Source organism: Schistocerca serialis, chromosome 2 (assembly GCF_023864345.2).
Source record: "Schistocerca serialis cubense isolate TAMUIC-IGC-003099 chromosome 2, iqSchSeri2.2, whole genome shotgun sequence".
Classification (NCBI taxonomy): domain Eukaryota; kingdom Metazoa; phylum Arthropoda; class Insecta; order Orthoptera; family Acrididae; genus Schistocerca; species Schistocerca serialis.
This window is the reverse complement of record NC_064639.1, coordinates 705296126-705312587: the sequence shown is the minus strand read 5'-3', so window position 1 is coordinate 705312587 and position 16462 is coordinate 705296126. Positions and strand designations below refer to the sequence as shown.

Below are 16462 nucleotides of genomic sequence, written 5' to 3'. Positions count from 1 at the left end.
ACACAGATCCTGTTCTGGAATGCAGACGGGATCAATAACAAAAGGGCGGAATTCGCCGCGTTCATGGAGCGTAAGGGTATCCTTATCGCACTGCTGAGCGAAACTAAGCTCAAACCACGCAACCAACTAAACTTCACCGCCTACTGCGTCTATCGTACCGACCGACCGGACGGCTCCGGTCACGGCGGAACAGCCATCATCATACACAAAGACATAGAACACACAAACATAGTGCTCCCCGAACTCGAAAAACTAGAGGCAACCGCCGTCAGGGTCGTGTTCAACGGAGCCTACACTACACTGGTGTCAGTATACAACAGCCCTAAAAACATCAAAACACGCGACATCAGCACAATACTCAACACATCACCGCGCGTAATAGCCGCTGGAGATCTTAACGCAAAACACCCGGACTGGAACTCACGAATACGAAACTCCAACGGCAAGAAACTATACGAACATGCACTAGGACGAAACTACATCACACTAGCGCCGACCGAACCGACGCACATTCCCTACCGGAGGGGACACAGGCCAGACGTGCTAGACATGGCCCTCATCAAGGGCATAACAACGACACTCAACGTTGTCGTTGAAAACGATCTGCCCTCAAATCACCAACCCGTTATACTATACATTGAAGAAACACTGCAGAACATGGAGCAACGCAGGATGTTAGACTACAGGCGCGCGAATTGGACCCAGTTCAAGGAAGCGCTTGACAGTCGCATCCCACCAACCCACGCGATTAACGAGACAGCCCAAATTGACGAGGCAGTCGAAACCCTCACCGGCGCCGTCCAGGACGCAATAGCCAACACCATACCAATCCGCACGCCACAACAACACAGTGCTGCCCTGCCCCAGGAAATCCTGGGCCTAATCTCAATGAGGAACCGCCTCAGGAGACACTGGCAGCGTACCAGGCGCCGGCACTTCAAACGGCACATTAACAGGCTCCAGGGTATAATCCGGGAAAAAATACAAACATTCAAGACACAACAGTGGGACCAGAAACTCGAAGGGCTAGACACCACGCGGCCTGGCGTGTGGCAGCTAGCCCGACACTTCACCAGGGAGAAACTGTACACCCCCACGTTACAAGGGCCAGACGGACCAGCATATTCGGCGGAAGAAAAAGCGGAACTGATGGCCCTCACACTCGCAGCGTCATTCACACCGAACCTGGATCCCTCAGACCCAGCATTCACACTTGATACGGACCAGGAGGTCACACGCATCTTGGCCCAACCAGCGCGCAACAACATCCGACAAGCTAGTACAGCAGAAATCAAATGGGCCATCATGCACACCACAGCTAGGAAGGCCCCTGGTCACGATGGCATTCAAAACCGTGTCCTCCAGGAGTTCACGGACAAAGCTGTAGACTACCTAGCACACATTACGAATGCCATACTCAAACACCAACACTTCCCCGCCTTTTGGAAGACGGCCAAGGTCCTGATGTTCAGGAAGCCGGGGAAAGACCACTCCCTCCCACAAAATTACCGACCCATCAGTCTGCTGAGCGCGCTCAGCAAGATCGTTGAGAAGGTAATATTAAAACGACTCACCAGGCACTGCATCACAAACGACACCCTAAGACCGGAGCAATTCGGTTTCAGGAATCACCACTCAACAACACAACAACTCCTCCGCGTCGTTGAATACATAACACACGGATACAACACAAGCAAGGCAACTGGGGCGGTGTTCCTGGACATCGAAAAGGCTTTCGATCGTCTATGGCACAACGGCCTAATACGCAAACTCAGTGACGCAGGGTTCCCCGACGGGCTCGTACGTCTCATACACTCATATCTCACGGACAGGAGTTTCAACACTGACGTGCAGGGCAAACAATCGACACGACATGGTATACAGGCAGGAGTACCCCAAGGAAGTATCCTAGGGCCCTTACTGTTTAACCTCTACATCAACGACCTCCCAACTACACATAACACGACGGTAGCAATCTACGCGGATGACACTGCCATCCTTGCGCAAGATTGGAAGCCGTCTAACATTAACTCACGACTACAGACCGCACTCAGAACGGCGGAGCCTTGGCTGGTGAAATGGCGTGTTAGAGTAAACGTCGACAAGTGCGAGGCCGTTCTGTTCACTAGAAGACCGAAGCAACTGCGCAAACATCAGCACTGCAACCCAATAACACTACACACACGCCCAATACGTTTCCGCGAGAAGGTCAAATACCTCGGTGTCTGGCTGGACAGGAAACTACTCTGGGGGGACCACATTCAACACGTGACCAACAAAGCTAACGCGAGGCTCAAACAACTCTACCCTATGCTTAACAGGCGTAGCACACTAAACAGGAGGGTGTCTAGGTCCATGTACATGACACTTATTAGACCCCTGATGACGTACGCAGCCCCTGTCTGGGGATACGCTGCGCCAACTCGCCTGCGCCGTCTGCAGCTCATACAGAACAAAGTACTCAAAATCATAAGCAACGCTCCGCGCTACACACGCATCGCGGATCTTCACCGGGAATACCGGCTAGATACTATCTTGCAGGTATTCCAAAAACTCTCCACACGACTGTACAATAACACGAGACACTCGCGCAACCCGTTTATCCTTTCTCTGGGTAACTACGACCACAACCATAGATGGAAGCATAACAGACCAAAGACATTACTGGCTAGGAACTGAACATCTATGGTCTATAGAACGCTAACACGACAGTACTGGCGAGCCCCTGCAACACAGTTATTACTGGAAACCCAGATGTGCGACTAGCCGAAAAACAGGCAACCGCAGGGAAACCGTACTGTACACAGCACGCAAACCAGCCATACACACCCCCCTACACAGTCCGTGAGCCGATCTATGACCGATCGCCCACTAATCCACAACGACCTTGAACTGTTGCAGGGACGCAGCAACTGCAGCAAGCGCCGCAACAAGCTCCAACAACGACAAAGGTAACGATGCACGATACCTCGAACTAACACAACCACACCTTGCATGCACTGTCGCAGATAGCAAGCCGCTACTGCCCTTACTACCCGTCCTACTGTCGCAGAGGTTTTTTTCCCTTGGCGCTGGCCTTGGCACTTTTTTTTCCTCTGCTCTTACAACCGCTACCCTTCGATCGCTTTCGACCACTTCTATCTCCTGATGGACCATGTTAATGAGTAGTCTTACCCAGACGCATGGATAACATCACAGCCTGCATCCTGTGACGCCTTGATTCAAAACTAACATGCATACGGAGGTGACAGTAGAACTTTTGTGTTGGTCACCACGTTGGTGCGGGCGTGGAGGGGCCCCATCCTTTTAAAAAAAAAAAAAAGAGTAAAGAACCTAATATTGAAAATTAAAATCGCGTACGACAGTTAACACTTGACTGAAGTATTATCCGTCACAAGGGAGTGCGTCTGGAATTCGTACTGTATCACTGCAGAACAGAAAAGACGTCACAGGTGTGGGCTGCACGCACGGGAGAGGGGCCGGCAGGGAAACCCCGACCAGTGTGCTAGTGCTGCGGACCAGTTCCGTATGGGCGCCGGCCGCCGGCCGCCGTGACGTCATACGTCGACCTTGGCCAAGGTGCCTCGCACGTGGTACCGCGATTCTGCAAGCTGGCTCTTCTCCGTACGCTGGAGGAGAGTGTGTTGGACTTCTGTAACCTCGGGTAATCAACGAAACGTTCACCTGCAAGTACAAAAAGTTCAGAAGCATTTCGGCTGACGGCAGTGCTACAGGGACGGAGCAGGCGGTGGACGGGAGGAAAGTCAGAGTTAACACAGCGCGTAGACATCGAGGTTTTGAGAAAGAAAGAAAATTATGACTTATCGTCACATCGACTACGAAATTACTAGAGACGGAGCACAAGCTCGCAATGTTTTAACTTGTGAGGATGGAGCAAAAAATTCGGCTTTTTTCGAGCAGTTTAGGGAAATCGCAGAAAACCTGACTCTGGGTGGTCGGACAGCGACCTTAACCACCACCCTCACGAATGCGAGTTCACTGTCTGACTAGGTGCCGTTTCGCATGTTTTATTAGAAGGAAGTAAGATTAAGAAGCATTTGTTAGCTGGATAACAACGGGTTTTGGCCTTTTCAGTGAAATCAAACCGGTATCCGCCTGAAGTGACCGCTGAAAACTTAAATGTGTGGGCGTGGACCGTGGTTCCCCGATTATGTATCTTAACCAACCCGACACCTTGCTCGTTGCCAACCCAGTAGTAACAAGAGCACGTGTCCAGTTGTACATCTACATCTGCATCATACTCCGCAAGCCATCAGATGGTGTGTGGCGAAGAGCTCTTTTTGTTTGTACTAACTGATCACGCTTTCACTGTTCCACAAGCGAATGACACGCGAGAGGAATGGGTGTCCGTAAGGCTTTGTATTAGCTCTAATTTCTCGAATTTTCTTGTTGTGGTCATTTCGCGAGATGTATACGGGAGGAAGCAATGTATCCGATTCGTACCGGAAAGTGCTCTATCGAAATTTCAATAGTAAACTTCTCCATGTACAAGTACGTGCGAACGAAATATCAGACCAGCTGTACAATTTGACTGAAAAGTTTCTACCTTACAAAACACATCATGTCGTTCTGAACGGACGAAAGTCGTCAGACGTGAAAGTAACTTCGAGCGTATACCAAGCAAGCGTTATAGGACCATAACTGTTCAAGTTATATATACAGGGTGACAATTATTGAATTATATGAAATAAAATCGTAGCAACTTCTAAACGGTTTGTGTTAGGACGGGCATGATAGGAATTAGTAGGCGCATGAGCACGCGCCTTCTTGTTGTCGGCCACTTGCACGTGAAAATGTCACGGAGCAGCGTGCCTGAGCGTGTAGCGCTTCTGAAGGCCTACTAAGTGAGCCGTAACAGCCCAACTGCGGCTCAAAGGAAGTCTGCGACAGAGTTCAAGCTGAAAACGACCGGTGCAAGTTTGCTAGCAATCAAGAATTTGAACGGGCAACAGTGTTGACAATGTCGGTCGTCCAAAAAAGGTGAAAACGCATGAAAACATCGAGAAGACACGCGCTGTGTTTCAAATCAGCTCCCGGAAATCGATCAGATGAGCTGCACAACAGGTGGAAATCAACCGGGAGACACTGCGACAAATTGTTGTTGCAGACCTGCATCTCTTCCCATAAAACATTCAAACGCATCAGCCATTACGCCCCAGGGCCATGGAACAGTGTTTCGCCAACACTACTGTCCACAGAAATGACGAACTGTACTTTGAGGTTTGGTTTAGCGACTAAGCCCACTTCGATTTTGATGGGTTCGTCAGTAAGCAAAATTGGCGCATTTCGGAGACTGAGAATCCGCATTTTGCAGTCGAGAAATCTCTTCACCCTCAACGGGTGACTGTGTGGTGTGCCCCGAACGGTACGTGAAAGTTTTGGAAGATGATTTCATCCCCATTGTACAAAGTGACCCTGAATTCGACACGATGTGGTTCTTGCAAGACGGAGAGTGTTTGATGTCCTGGTGGAGCACTTTGTTGACCGCATTCTGGCTCTGGGGTACCCTGAGGCCACTGGCATGGGCCTCGATTGGCTGCCATATTCTCCGGATCTGAACACATGCGACTCCTTTTTGTGGGGCTATGTTACAGACAAAGTGTACAGCAATAACCCCAAAACCATTTCTAAGCTGGGAACAGCCATTGAGAAGGTCGTCGACAGCATCTATGTTCCGACACTTCAGCAGGTCACGCAGAATTTCGCTATTCGTTTGCGCCACATCATCGTCAATGATGGCCGGCATATCGAACAATCATAACCTAAATCGGAATATCTGTAGCGACGTTTACATGTTGAATAAAGTGTATGCACGCCGTAGTTTGTAATTAATTTACTTTTTTTGTCATATAGTTCAGTAATTGTCATCCAGTAAATGACCTAGTGGATAACGCCGGATATTCCGTGAGGATTTTCGGGGATAATGTTGTTATATACAGAGAAGTCATAACGCTAGAAAACTGCAGTGGAATGTTGGAAGACTTGCAAAGGACCCTTGATGCAGGGATTGGTAACAGAGCCCCATTACAAACAGAAGTATCGAATTGCGCATAAATACGTACAATAGAAAGATCCAGTTTGTACAATTACACCATTACAGAACAATTACTGGAAGCAGTTACTTCCATAAAACATCTATGAGTAAGCGTAAAGAGTGAGCTGAGGTGGAACGACCACATAAAATTAATCGCGGGTGAGGCAAATACCAGACTGAGATACACTGGAAGAATCATCAGGAAATATTGTTCACCAACAAAGGAAGTATGTTATGAAACATTCGTTCGACCAATATTTGAATACTGATCATCTAGGAACTGTACTAGATAGGACTGCTAGAGGAAAGAGAGGTGATTCAAAGAAGAGCAGCACGTTTCTTTACAGGTTTATTTAATAAGCACGAAGACGTCATGGAGATATTCAGTCGACTGCAGTGCCAAACGCTGCAAGAGAGGCGTTCTGGATCACTACATGGTCTGCTGTGAAAGTTCTGAGAGTGTATCTTCCTAGAAAGTCAACCAACATGTTGTTTCTTCCTACGTATATCTCGTGAAAATGTCATTACGGTAAAATTAGAGGGATCGAGCTGGCACAGTGGCTTACCGACAATCGTTCTTCCCGAGCACCACAAGACAATGGAACAGGAAAAGAGGGAAGTGACAGTGATACAGAAAGTACCCTACCCACTGCCACACACCGAAAGGTGGCTTGCGGATTATAGATGATGCAAGGCAGAAACCGTCCTTTACACCCCAGTTCAACGTACGCGTGACGAAGTCCACAGCAAATCCAACGAGTGTGGGAGGGTTAGAATCTTACCGCCGTTTCTAACAAATGACTGTGATTACCAATTCTTGTTGACCCAGCTACGTGGTGCAGCAATGAAGACACTGGTCCCCGACATCAGAGGCGCGGAGTTCACATCCCCTTCTGGGCTTACGAACTTCGGTGTTCCACGGCTTCTCTAACTCACTTAAGCCGAATGCCGGTGTGGTTACTTTGAAAAAGACGCAGCTGATTTCCTTTCCCCTTTTTCGCTGACCCGAGCCTGCGCTTCGTCTCTGATGACCTCTTCTTCCTCGGGACTTTACATCCCAATCTGTCTTCTTCCATGGAGCAATTCTTTAATACCAAACTGCAGTCATTTACACATCATTAAAAGGCCTCTTTGTAGGCATATATATTTTATTATTTGCCACATCTCTCCACCTGTTCCACAAGTTAGAAGTTTTACTTCATATCGTATATGGCGAAACAGATCTATCGAACACGAAATAAACTTACGGTATGTTACAACCACCTCGTGAATAGGCTGACGATACCCACTGTTAGACAATCCTATCTATGTAACAGAAATCGGAGGTCAAGTAATAGGTGTCAAGTAACAGATGCTACAAAAGAGACGCTTGGAATTCCGTCGGTAAAAGTTCAGCTGGTTCTGAATGACTCTCGTCTGCCATGACAAATGGCTGTAGCAATCATCTGGTATACAGTAGATTACAAATCAGTACGTCTAACGAAACGAAAAATCAGACGAAATTAAGAGAGGCAAGAGATTAGGGCAGTTGTGGCCCATATTAATTATCTCGCGAGGAATCCCAGTAAGCCTCGAACACTGTTCACGGATGATCGTGTTTACCGTGAGTTGGTATGCTGTAAAATGAATAAACCACACTTGCTATGGTAACTGTTAACTGCCATTAAAAATAACAAATCTGTGATTTACGAGACAAGCAGCTCACATACATTCTGTTAACGAATGGGTGATAAATGACCAGTATAAACTCAAGAGGATAAATATTTTTATGTGACATGTGCTTTCATCACATCCCTGAGTTTAGCCCAGTCTCCGGGTTATTTTTACAGATGTTCGTGTGGACACAACTTATATCTCGCTTCAACCACGCTTTTAGGAAGCACATAACACAGTACACTTTACAGCAGCATCAGTGGTTCTTTGTGCTGTACAATAGACTGCCAATCTACAATGATCTCATTGTCTACAAACTGTTTACCGATGACGGAAATACTAAACTGTCCTAACATACACAAAAATTAATTAGTGGACAGGATGTAAGGAGGCAATCTAGAAAGAAAACCTTCGCCGCAAGATCTTGATACGTGTATTCAAATGTCACGCGATATCAGTTCCAAATTTTGCTTATATGCACTTTGCTAAGAGGAGAATATCTTGACGAAATAAAGAACAATTTTTATTCTTATGTTTGTACAGATTGCTTTCTCGACAGAAATTTAAACGTATGTAAGTGAGTCAGACTTTACATTCATTGTTGACAACAATACATTTATTCTCGGCTACATCGGAATGGTCAGTCAGTGATACGGTAACCCACATATTCCGACGACCATGAAGATAAGAAACCGTTGGTACTCTGTTCTGTTTTGTGAACATGCCTAATGCAGCGTGATATTAGTTACCAGGTATCAGGTTCTGTCACTGATCTGGTTTCCGTAGCACTTTGAGAGCAGTCCCCTAGAAACCTGTGTGGAAACGGGTGATGTAGATGATGAAGGTGTACCGTCCGTACTTTGTACTCTCCATTTACCGTGAACAATATACCTAATTACAAATTTATTTAATTAAAATGTCTTTTGTAGGGCAGAGAACTTTTCTAGCCAGCCCTGTAACAGAAGTTTAATATATATTCTCATTCCATTCTTAAACGACAGCATATTCCGCACTCTTTTTCTGGAATTACGAAAGTTATTCCAGTCAAGTAAGATTTTTCCAAATGAGAATAAGTATTCCAAGGTACAACGTCGTCATCTACCTAGGGACAAAAAATCTATTGGAATTTAAAAGTACTGCAATCGAGAATATCTTGCTAATAGTGTATTTAATAGTCTCCCTGTTACACTATTACTCTATGACATCCCATTGATCAGTAAGTGAAACCAAAGTGCGTAGAAGTATTACCAGTATCAAATTGCAAGTTAAATACGTTTTGAAAAAGAAGTTACTGAAAAAACACAAATTCCCATACTCAAGACGTGTAAAATTGTCAGAGCATTAAAGAAACTCACTTCATTCGCAAATATCACATGTTTCATGGTAGAATACCTTCCACAATTTCAATATGCGTAATGGTACACCACTGACGAAACACTTTAACTGTCTACATGTCATGTAACTAGTATTAAAAGACATTATAACTGAGGAATTAGCAATACCTTCCAAATAACATTAGTATTTTATACAGCACTGAAATGTGTGAAACTGAATATATTGACAAATGCTTCACAAAACACAATCTCATGTCTCACAACAACAAAAAAAGAGTAGAAAATGTTAGAAACTGCTTGTGGCTGTCTGTACTGCACATAACTTCATGTGTTATTAAAACTGACCAGTAGACTGTAACATGAGACAGGAAACATCAAGTGTTGCTAGGTATACTGTCCTCCAGGTACAACACTGCTCTGCTAACTGTACACTGCTTTTTTCCTTTCATGTGGACAGACTCGATACATCTGCTTACGTAACGCCTTGCCCAAGTGTGGAAGCTGGGTGACACGTTCATTTCATCTGTGCCTCGGAGCTTCCATTGCGCCGACCCAAATCACACTCTTAGCAACAAACTGCGTACGAGATAAATTATGCGACTTACTGCTTCGTAGATTTAATTGAGAAAGAAAAATGTAATTTTCTTACTGGAGAAGTTTTATTCGCCCAGGTGGCAATAAATACACATATATACAAAAAGTTCCGGCAATTTCAGTTCTCATCTTCAAATACTTTACCATTGTGCCACTCCGTGTAGTGCACTGGCATCTAGTAAGAAACATATTTGGGAGTAACTCGTCGAAGAAGACGCACCACACGTTAATTAGAAACGTTTATTGATGGCCCTATATTAAGTCTCTGCCCTGATTCACTATCAAATCAATCTAAATAGGGTCGGCTGCCTCACTTTGACCCACGAGACGGGATTAAACTTCTCACACACCAAGCTCATTCAGTAAAAGCCCTGTAGCTACCTAAATACTTCTAGGAAAGATTCCGAGATCCGACAACTGAACTGAAATATATATACCGCGAGCAGTTAATACATCCCCTCCAACTGGCAACTAGCAACTCTCACGGATAATCACCACAACAACAAAACAGGAAAACAGTTCGAAGTCAGTGGCGGACGAGTCACACTGAAATATCACTCTCAGATTGTCACTGTGACAAATGAAATTTATGGGCATGAATTAACATTAGAAGCTTCTATCTCTTTTATCCAACACTAGCTCCAGGCAGGTAATGGCCCCACACTCTGCTCTGACGTCTCTCTCTGATTTTACCAAACGAGAGGCCGCTCATTAATTCACAACACTGTCTGAGGTAAACAGTAAAGTCCCTAAGCAGAATTCCACGCCAGCGAACACATTTCGAATCCTCAAAAAAATGGTTCAAATGGCTCTGAGCACTATGGGACTCAACAGCTTAGGTCATAAGTCCCCTAGAACTTAGAACTACTTAAACCTAACTAACCTAAGGACATCACACACACCCATGCCCGAGGCAGGATTCGGACCGTAGCAGCCTCGCGGTTCCGGACTGCAGCGCCAGAACCGCACGGCCACCGCGGCCGGCTTCGAATCCTCAAGCTCTTCCGTACGCAATAAGTAACTTGGCCGATCACGGAGGATCAACTACGAGGGCATGCTGAGAAGTAATGCCCCCAATTCCACGCCAGCGAACACATTTCGAATCCTCAAGCTCTTCCGTACAATAAGCAACTTGGCCGATGACGGAGGATCAACTACGAGGGCATGCCGAGAAGTAATGCCCCAAATTTTTTATGTGAACGTTCTCAAAGCTGTTTAAATGAAACAAACGTTATTACGTTTTTATTCTTCATATCTACATATTTATTCCTCAACGTAGTCATCTTGGCGACGAACACATTTCTCCCAACGAGAGGCCCATTTGTTGACACCGTCGCTGTAGAACGTTTGACTTTGTTGACGGACCCACAACCTCACCTCTGCTTCCACCGCATCGTCACCATCAAAGTGAAGTCCACGAAGGTGTTCCTTAAGTTTTGCAAACAGACGAAAATCGGAAGTGGCCAAGTCGGGACTGTACGAAGGATAATCGATGACGGTGAACCAAAGGCATCGGACTGTTGCAGATGTCGCGGCGCTCGTGTGTGGGTCTTGTCCTGTCATGCTGAAGGAGAGCATACTCCATGTGCGGGGCAACTCTTCTGTAGATGTAAAATCAATTACAGCGCGCTGTTGCACACGCAGCGACGTGCTTAACGTTACACACCGCCATGTTGCACGCCATTACTCGGAGCCCTTAGCGACAGAGGGTTGCAGGTGCGGTTCACACTGGGGCGATGCGATATGCGGTAGATTCGTCGTAATAAAAGTCGCGCCACGCGACGCTTATGCGACACTCTCGCTGCCGCTGGAGCGATTCAAATAATTCACGGGTGTCCGGCGCACATACAGTACTGTCTTTCTGAATCATATTCTCTTGCGTTGTGCTGTAAACGTTTATCACAATTTTTGCACCATCATGGCATCCAATGATTAAAATTGAACTGTAACCTCATCTGCTCTTCGGAAGCAAAAAATGGTTCAAATGGGTCTAAGCACTATGGGACTTAACATCTCAGGCCATCAGTCCCCTAGGACTTAGAACTACTTCAACCTGACCTAACCTAAGGACATCACACACATCCATGCCCGAGGCAAGATTCGAACCTGCCGCCGTAGCAGTAGCGTGGTTCCGGACTGAAGCGCCTAGAACCGCTCGGTTACAACGGTCGGCCAACTTTTATTCCAAGGTGTATGTTTAAATATGCTGAAACTGGGGCTTGTCTACCTACGTTAAGTATTTCCTGAACTTTAAATAGGTGCTCCTCCATTTCAGTTTCGAATAAAGTAATTTTTAGAATATGTCTAATATTTTACAATCACGGACCAAACCAGTAGGTTTGTTATTCGGTTAAGAAACTGAAACAACGAAGATAAGGAGTTAAAAACGATAGGACAGATTCCGCAGCAAATTATTACCTGTTTCTTTCATTTCCGTTACTCACTTCCTTCACGCCAAGCTGGTCACATGTGCCCTCCAGTATGATTTCATGGAGTAACCCCACAGACAATAGCTTTTGTCGACAAGCTGGACGAAAGATATCTTCGAACAGTTATCTCGTGTGGACGACATGTTGAGCATACGGAGCGCAGGAAGAAACGCGAAGGTCAACACATCTTTGCTGCTTGAAAGCACACGTGTGAGTGAATGCTTCGGCTTGCATCGGCAGCAACACGAGACAGCTCCGCACGGCGCAGCGCGCGGTCGTAGCGTCGAGTGCGGCGTGTCGTAGCGCGTCGCGGACAAACGCGAAACCGCATCACATCTTCACTCGAGACTGGAAAGAGGTACGGCGTTCCTCCCAGCGTTAAAAACGATTTAGATACGTTAGATACAATTCTTACGTAGTAATAAATGCCCTACAATGCACCAAACGTGAACTGGTCACCGACATCGCAAACTTTTCAAAATGTGCGCTATGCTGCATTTCACTGTAAAGTATCACAATAACTACAGCCAACAACGGAAACAAAACCAGTTTATCAAGCTGTGATGCGTGGCTATAACATACAGAAAAGTAATTTTCTTTTATCGAATAGTTTGCTCGAGATCGACTGAGAGGGGCCATGTAACGAAGAATACGAGCTAATCCCGTAACAGTGGTTTTCATTTCTTTTTACGAAAAAAGTGAAAGCTATACTGACAAACTAACTACAGAGAAGCGGAGAACTTTGCTATATCAACAGAAAATATTTCTTTTGGGCAAATCGGATGACTAGAAAATTCACTCTCCGCGTATTGTACGACACGAGCTGCGTGGCGCGCCTGACGGACAGAAATACGTATCGTGTAGTTATCGCTGTCGTCGCAGTGGGTACCAGTTAAGTTGCTTCCATATGTTTCTATGCGTTCCACCGGCGCGGGTTGCTACTTCACCGCATACCATATCGTATCACATAGCGTATCGCTTATCGTTTCCCTATCGTTTCACCACAGTGTGTGCCGCTCGGAGTGGCCGCGCGGTTTGAGGCGCCATGTCACGAATTGCGCGGCCCCTCCCGCCGAAAGTTCGAGTCCCCCCTCGGGCATGGGCGTGTTTGTTGCCCTTAGCATAAGTTAGTTTAAGTAGTGTGTAAGTCAAGGGACCGATGACCTCAGCAATTTGGTCCATTAGGAATTCACACGCATTTGAACATTTTAAACCACAGTGTGAATCGCGCCTTATATGCATGACGTATTATACCTCAACCGATAGAGACAACGGAATAAAAAATTCGGAGGCACCGATTGTCAGCAGGTTGTCGTACTTCCCTCTTTACAATCACACAACGGAAAACAACAGCTGCGTCCCAGAGCGCCCATCACTTTGTAAGTAGGCTGTTTAGGTTTTTTTTATTGGTAACGCCACGTAGCGCTCTATATGAAAATCACTGACTGTGCTGTGTGCAGTCTGTGGCTGGGTGGCATTGTTGTAATATTCGCTATTGTAGTGTTGGGCTGTTGGCTGTTAACAGCGCGTAGCGTTGCGCAGTTGGAGGTGAGCCACCAGCAGTGGTGGATGTGGGGAAGTGAGATGGCGGATTTTTGAGAGCGGATGATCTGGACGTGTGTCCATCAGAGTACATTTGTAAGAATCGATGTCATGAACTGCTATACATATTATGACTTTTGAACGCTATTAAGGTAAATACATTGTTTGTTCTCTATCAAAATCTTTCATTTGCTAACTATGCCTATCAGTAGTTAGTGCCTTCAGTAGTTTGAATCTTTTATTTAACTGGCAGTATTGGCGCTCGCTGTATTGGAGTAGTTCGAGTAAAGAAGATTTTTGTGAGGTGATTTGTGAAAGGTATAGGTTAATGTTAGTCAGGGCCATTCTTTTGTAGGGATTATTGAAAGTCAGATTGCGTTGCGCTAAAAAATATTGTGTGTCAGTTTAGTGTTGATCAGAATAGGTAAAGAGCGAAATGTCTGAGTACGTTCAGTTTTGCTCAGCTATTTGAAAATCAAATAATGTAAGAGATTTATCAGCACAGTAATTCAATAATTTTTCTAAGGGGACGTTTCAACTTCTACACACCGCGACGGCTGCCGGTCGGTTCCTCGATTTCGTGAGCTCCAAAACCACTGCACGAAACTATTTTACATTCAGGCCTTCCAACCAGTCTCAATGAGTTGCAGAGTTTCGGTAGTTTCGTTGGCCACTTCCTACTCCTGCTTTTAGAGCTTCTGTAAGGTGCTGCTTCCTAGCAGCACTTAAGAATTTTTGCTGCAATGGGTATCGGAAAATACTGGCCATCATATGGAAATTATGTACTCTTACAATAAGTCGAATAGGCTGTACGGATTTAGGGAGATTAGGGAACAACTAGTCTGTCATTTTAAGCCTGACCAAATACCCTCTTCCCCCTGCAGTCGGAAACCGGCCGAGGCGACTACAATAGCGAACAGGGCTAGCTAGTACTCGTGGGTGTGGGGTAGGAAATATGTTACACAGCCCTCCATTTTTCGGCGACAGATAAAATTATTCTCAAGGGATAGTCATAATACTGGATCCGAAAAATGGATGGAGTAATGCCTAGCAGGAAAATGTTGATAGGCGCCACATGTGCACTTCCGTCAGTTATTGCTTGAAGACGGAAAGTTGACATTTATTCCTTATTTACATTATTATATACAAATAATAAAACGTCATTAAATAACTAACGAAACAAAAAAGACTGACTGACCAGTCACTTGAAAAATAATACGGTGACTCATAAAATTGATCTCTAAAATAAAAATTTTATGTTTAATAGTATCACCAGTACACTTATAATGTGTCGCCACAACGAAACATCTGGCAGATTAAGTGCAAGAGACTGGTCGATCATTGCACTAGACTTCGATGCCACAGCCAAAGTCTCGATAAAATGTTGTCCAAAAATTAGCGCGCATACTAAGTGAAGTGCGCTGCCACTACCGAACTGCCTCTTCCGTCCTAAACATTGCTGGGCGTTAACGTGAATCACCACAGGCAGGATCTAGTTCATACCACGGCGTGTTGTATGTGGTATACTGGCTTTCTCAGTGAAATTCGTTAATAAAATCTTCTTGAAATATCAGCGTCGTCTTGTAGCAACATTCCAACGCGTTCACTACTCGTCATCTTCAGGTGACGTTGAAAATGATGAGTAGGAAACACGTTATAACTCTGCTACAAGATGACGCTGTTACTTGGCTTGGATTTCATCCATCTCAATTTTTTTATTTGTGCTGCACGTGAGGTAGTACAGCCGTCACCTCAAAAAAACGAAATACAGTGGTTCATACGGTAAGGATGCTCAAATGGCACTGACCACTATGGGACTTGACAGCTGAGGTCATCAGTCCCCTATAACTTAGAACTACTTAAAAATAACTAACCTAAGGACATCACACACATCCATGCCCGAGGCAGGATTCGTACCTGCAACCGTAGCGGTCGCGCGGCTCGAAACCGAAGCGCCTAGTACCGCTCGGTCACATCGACCGGCGGGTAAGGATGCATAATACTTTTTGCGCAAAGCCTGCACCTCGAAATTACCACGTTGTAGGATCGTATGTTCGCAGATACATTTCAGTTATTTTGATCACACTAATCACTTCCAGTATTTGTTACGGACGTTTAGAAACACACTATCAAGTACATTTCCAAGTACTTTGCCGAGTAACAGATCATCAGCTGTGCTCTATGATTTATCTGCGGTTCATAAGAATATGAATATGTATCTCTGGCATTTCTTTTAACTCCCTGCGGGACTGCTACCGGCGATTTCAGCGTAAGCAGACGTGGCGTGGGTTTTCCAGTGAAACAGCCACCTATGACGCAGCTGGGGCTATTGGCTGAGACGACCGGATTTTCCATCTTTTGGGTCAACCTATCGCATTGCTCCCATTCACGCGAAAGTAAAAATAATCTGTATTTTATTTTTTGTTTATAAATATTTAATGGTTAAGACGTGATTACACTCAAAATAAATGGACAATGCCATTTATTTCGGTGATGTCTTCTCAAGCAAATGTAGACGAAAAGTCACCGTAGAAACGCAGACTTTCGGAAATTTGACTTCTTACCAACTTAAAGTGGCCCCCTAACTTCCTGAGCGGGCTAGCTTACAGGTCGCAGGCAAGGCACCTATAGCACGGTGCCAAGTAAAACACGCAGACCTTAAGACCAAACTTCTCTTGATGACTACTATATAATTCAGAAATAAGAGTTCACTCGGCAGCGGTGTGGGCGAAGAAATCACCATCCTTTGTAATTAATGCTATAATCTGCTCTATAATGCGGGTTCGGGTTAAAGATTACGCCAGTAACACAGCATCCGCCTCACGTGCATTGTGTGATAGTTCTCACCTGTGTCT

The 16462-nt window shown here is 45.4% G+C and overlaps 1 protein-coding gene across 2 annotated transcripts in view; it reads left to right on the top strand.

The window, feature by feature from the left end:
- Window positions 1–16462, top strand: part of LOC126457857 (uncharacterized transporter slc-17.2-like) — a 316922-nt gene that overhangs the window by 152222 nt on the left and 148238 nt on the right. Inside the window, exon 2 of one of the 2 annotated variants that reach the window (XM_050094503.1) lies at window positions 2902–2951. The exons of the other annotated variant lie outside the window; for it this stretch is intronic. Within the exon in view, the coding sequence (XP_049950460.1) occupies window positions 2902–2951 (50 nt within the window). The remainder of the gene's footprint in view (window positions 1–2901; window positions 2952–16462) is intronic. 2 annotated transcript variants of the gene reach the window in all.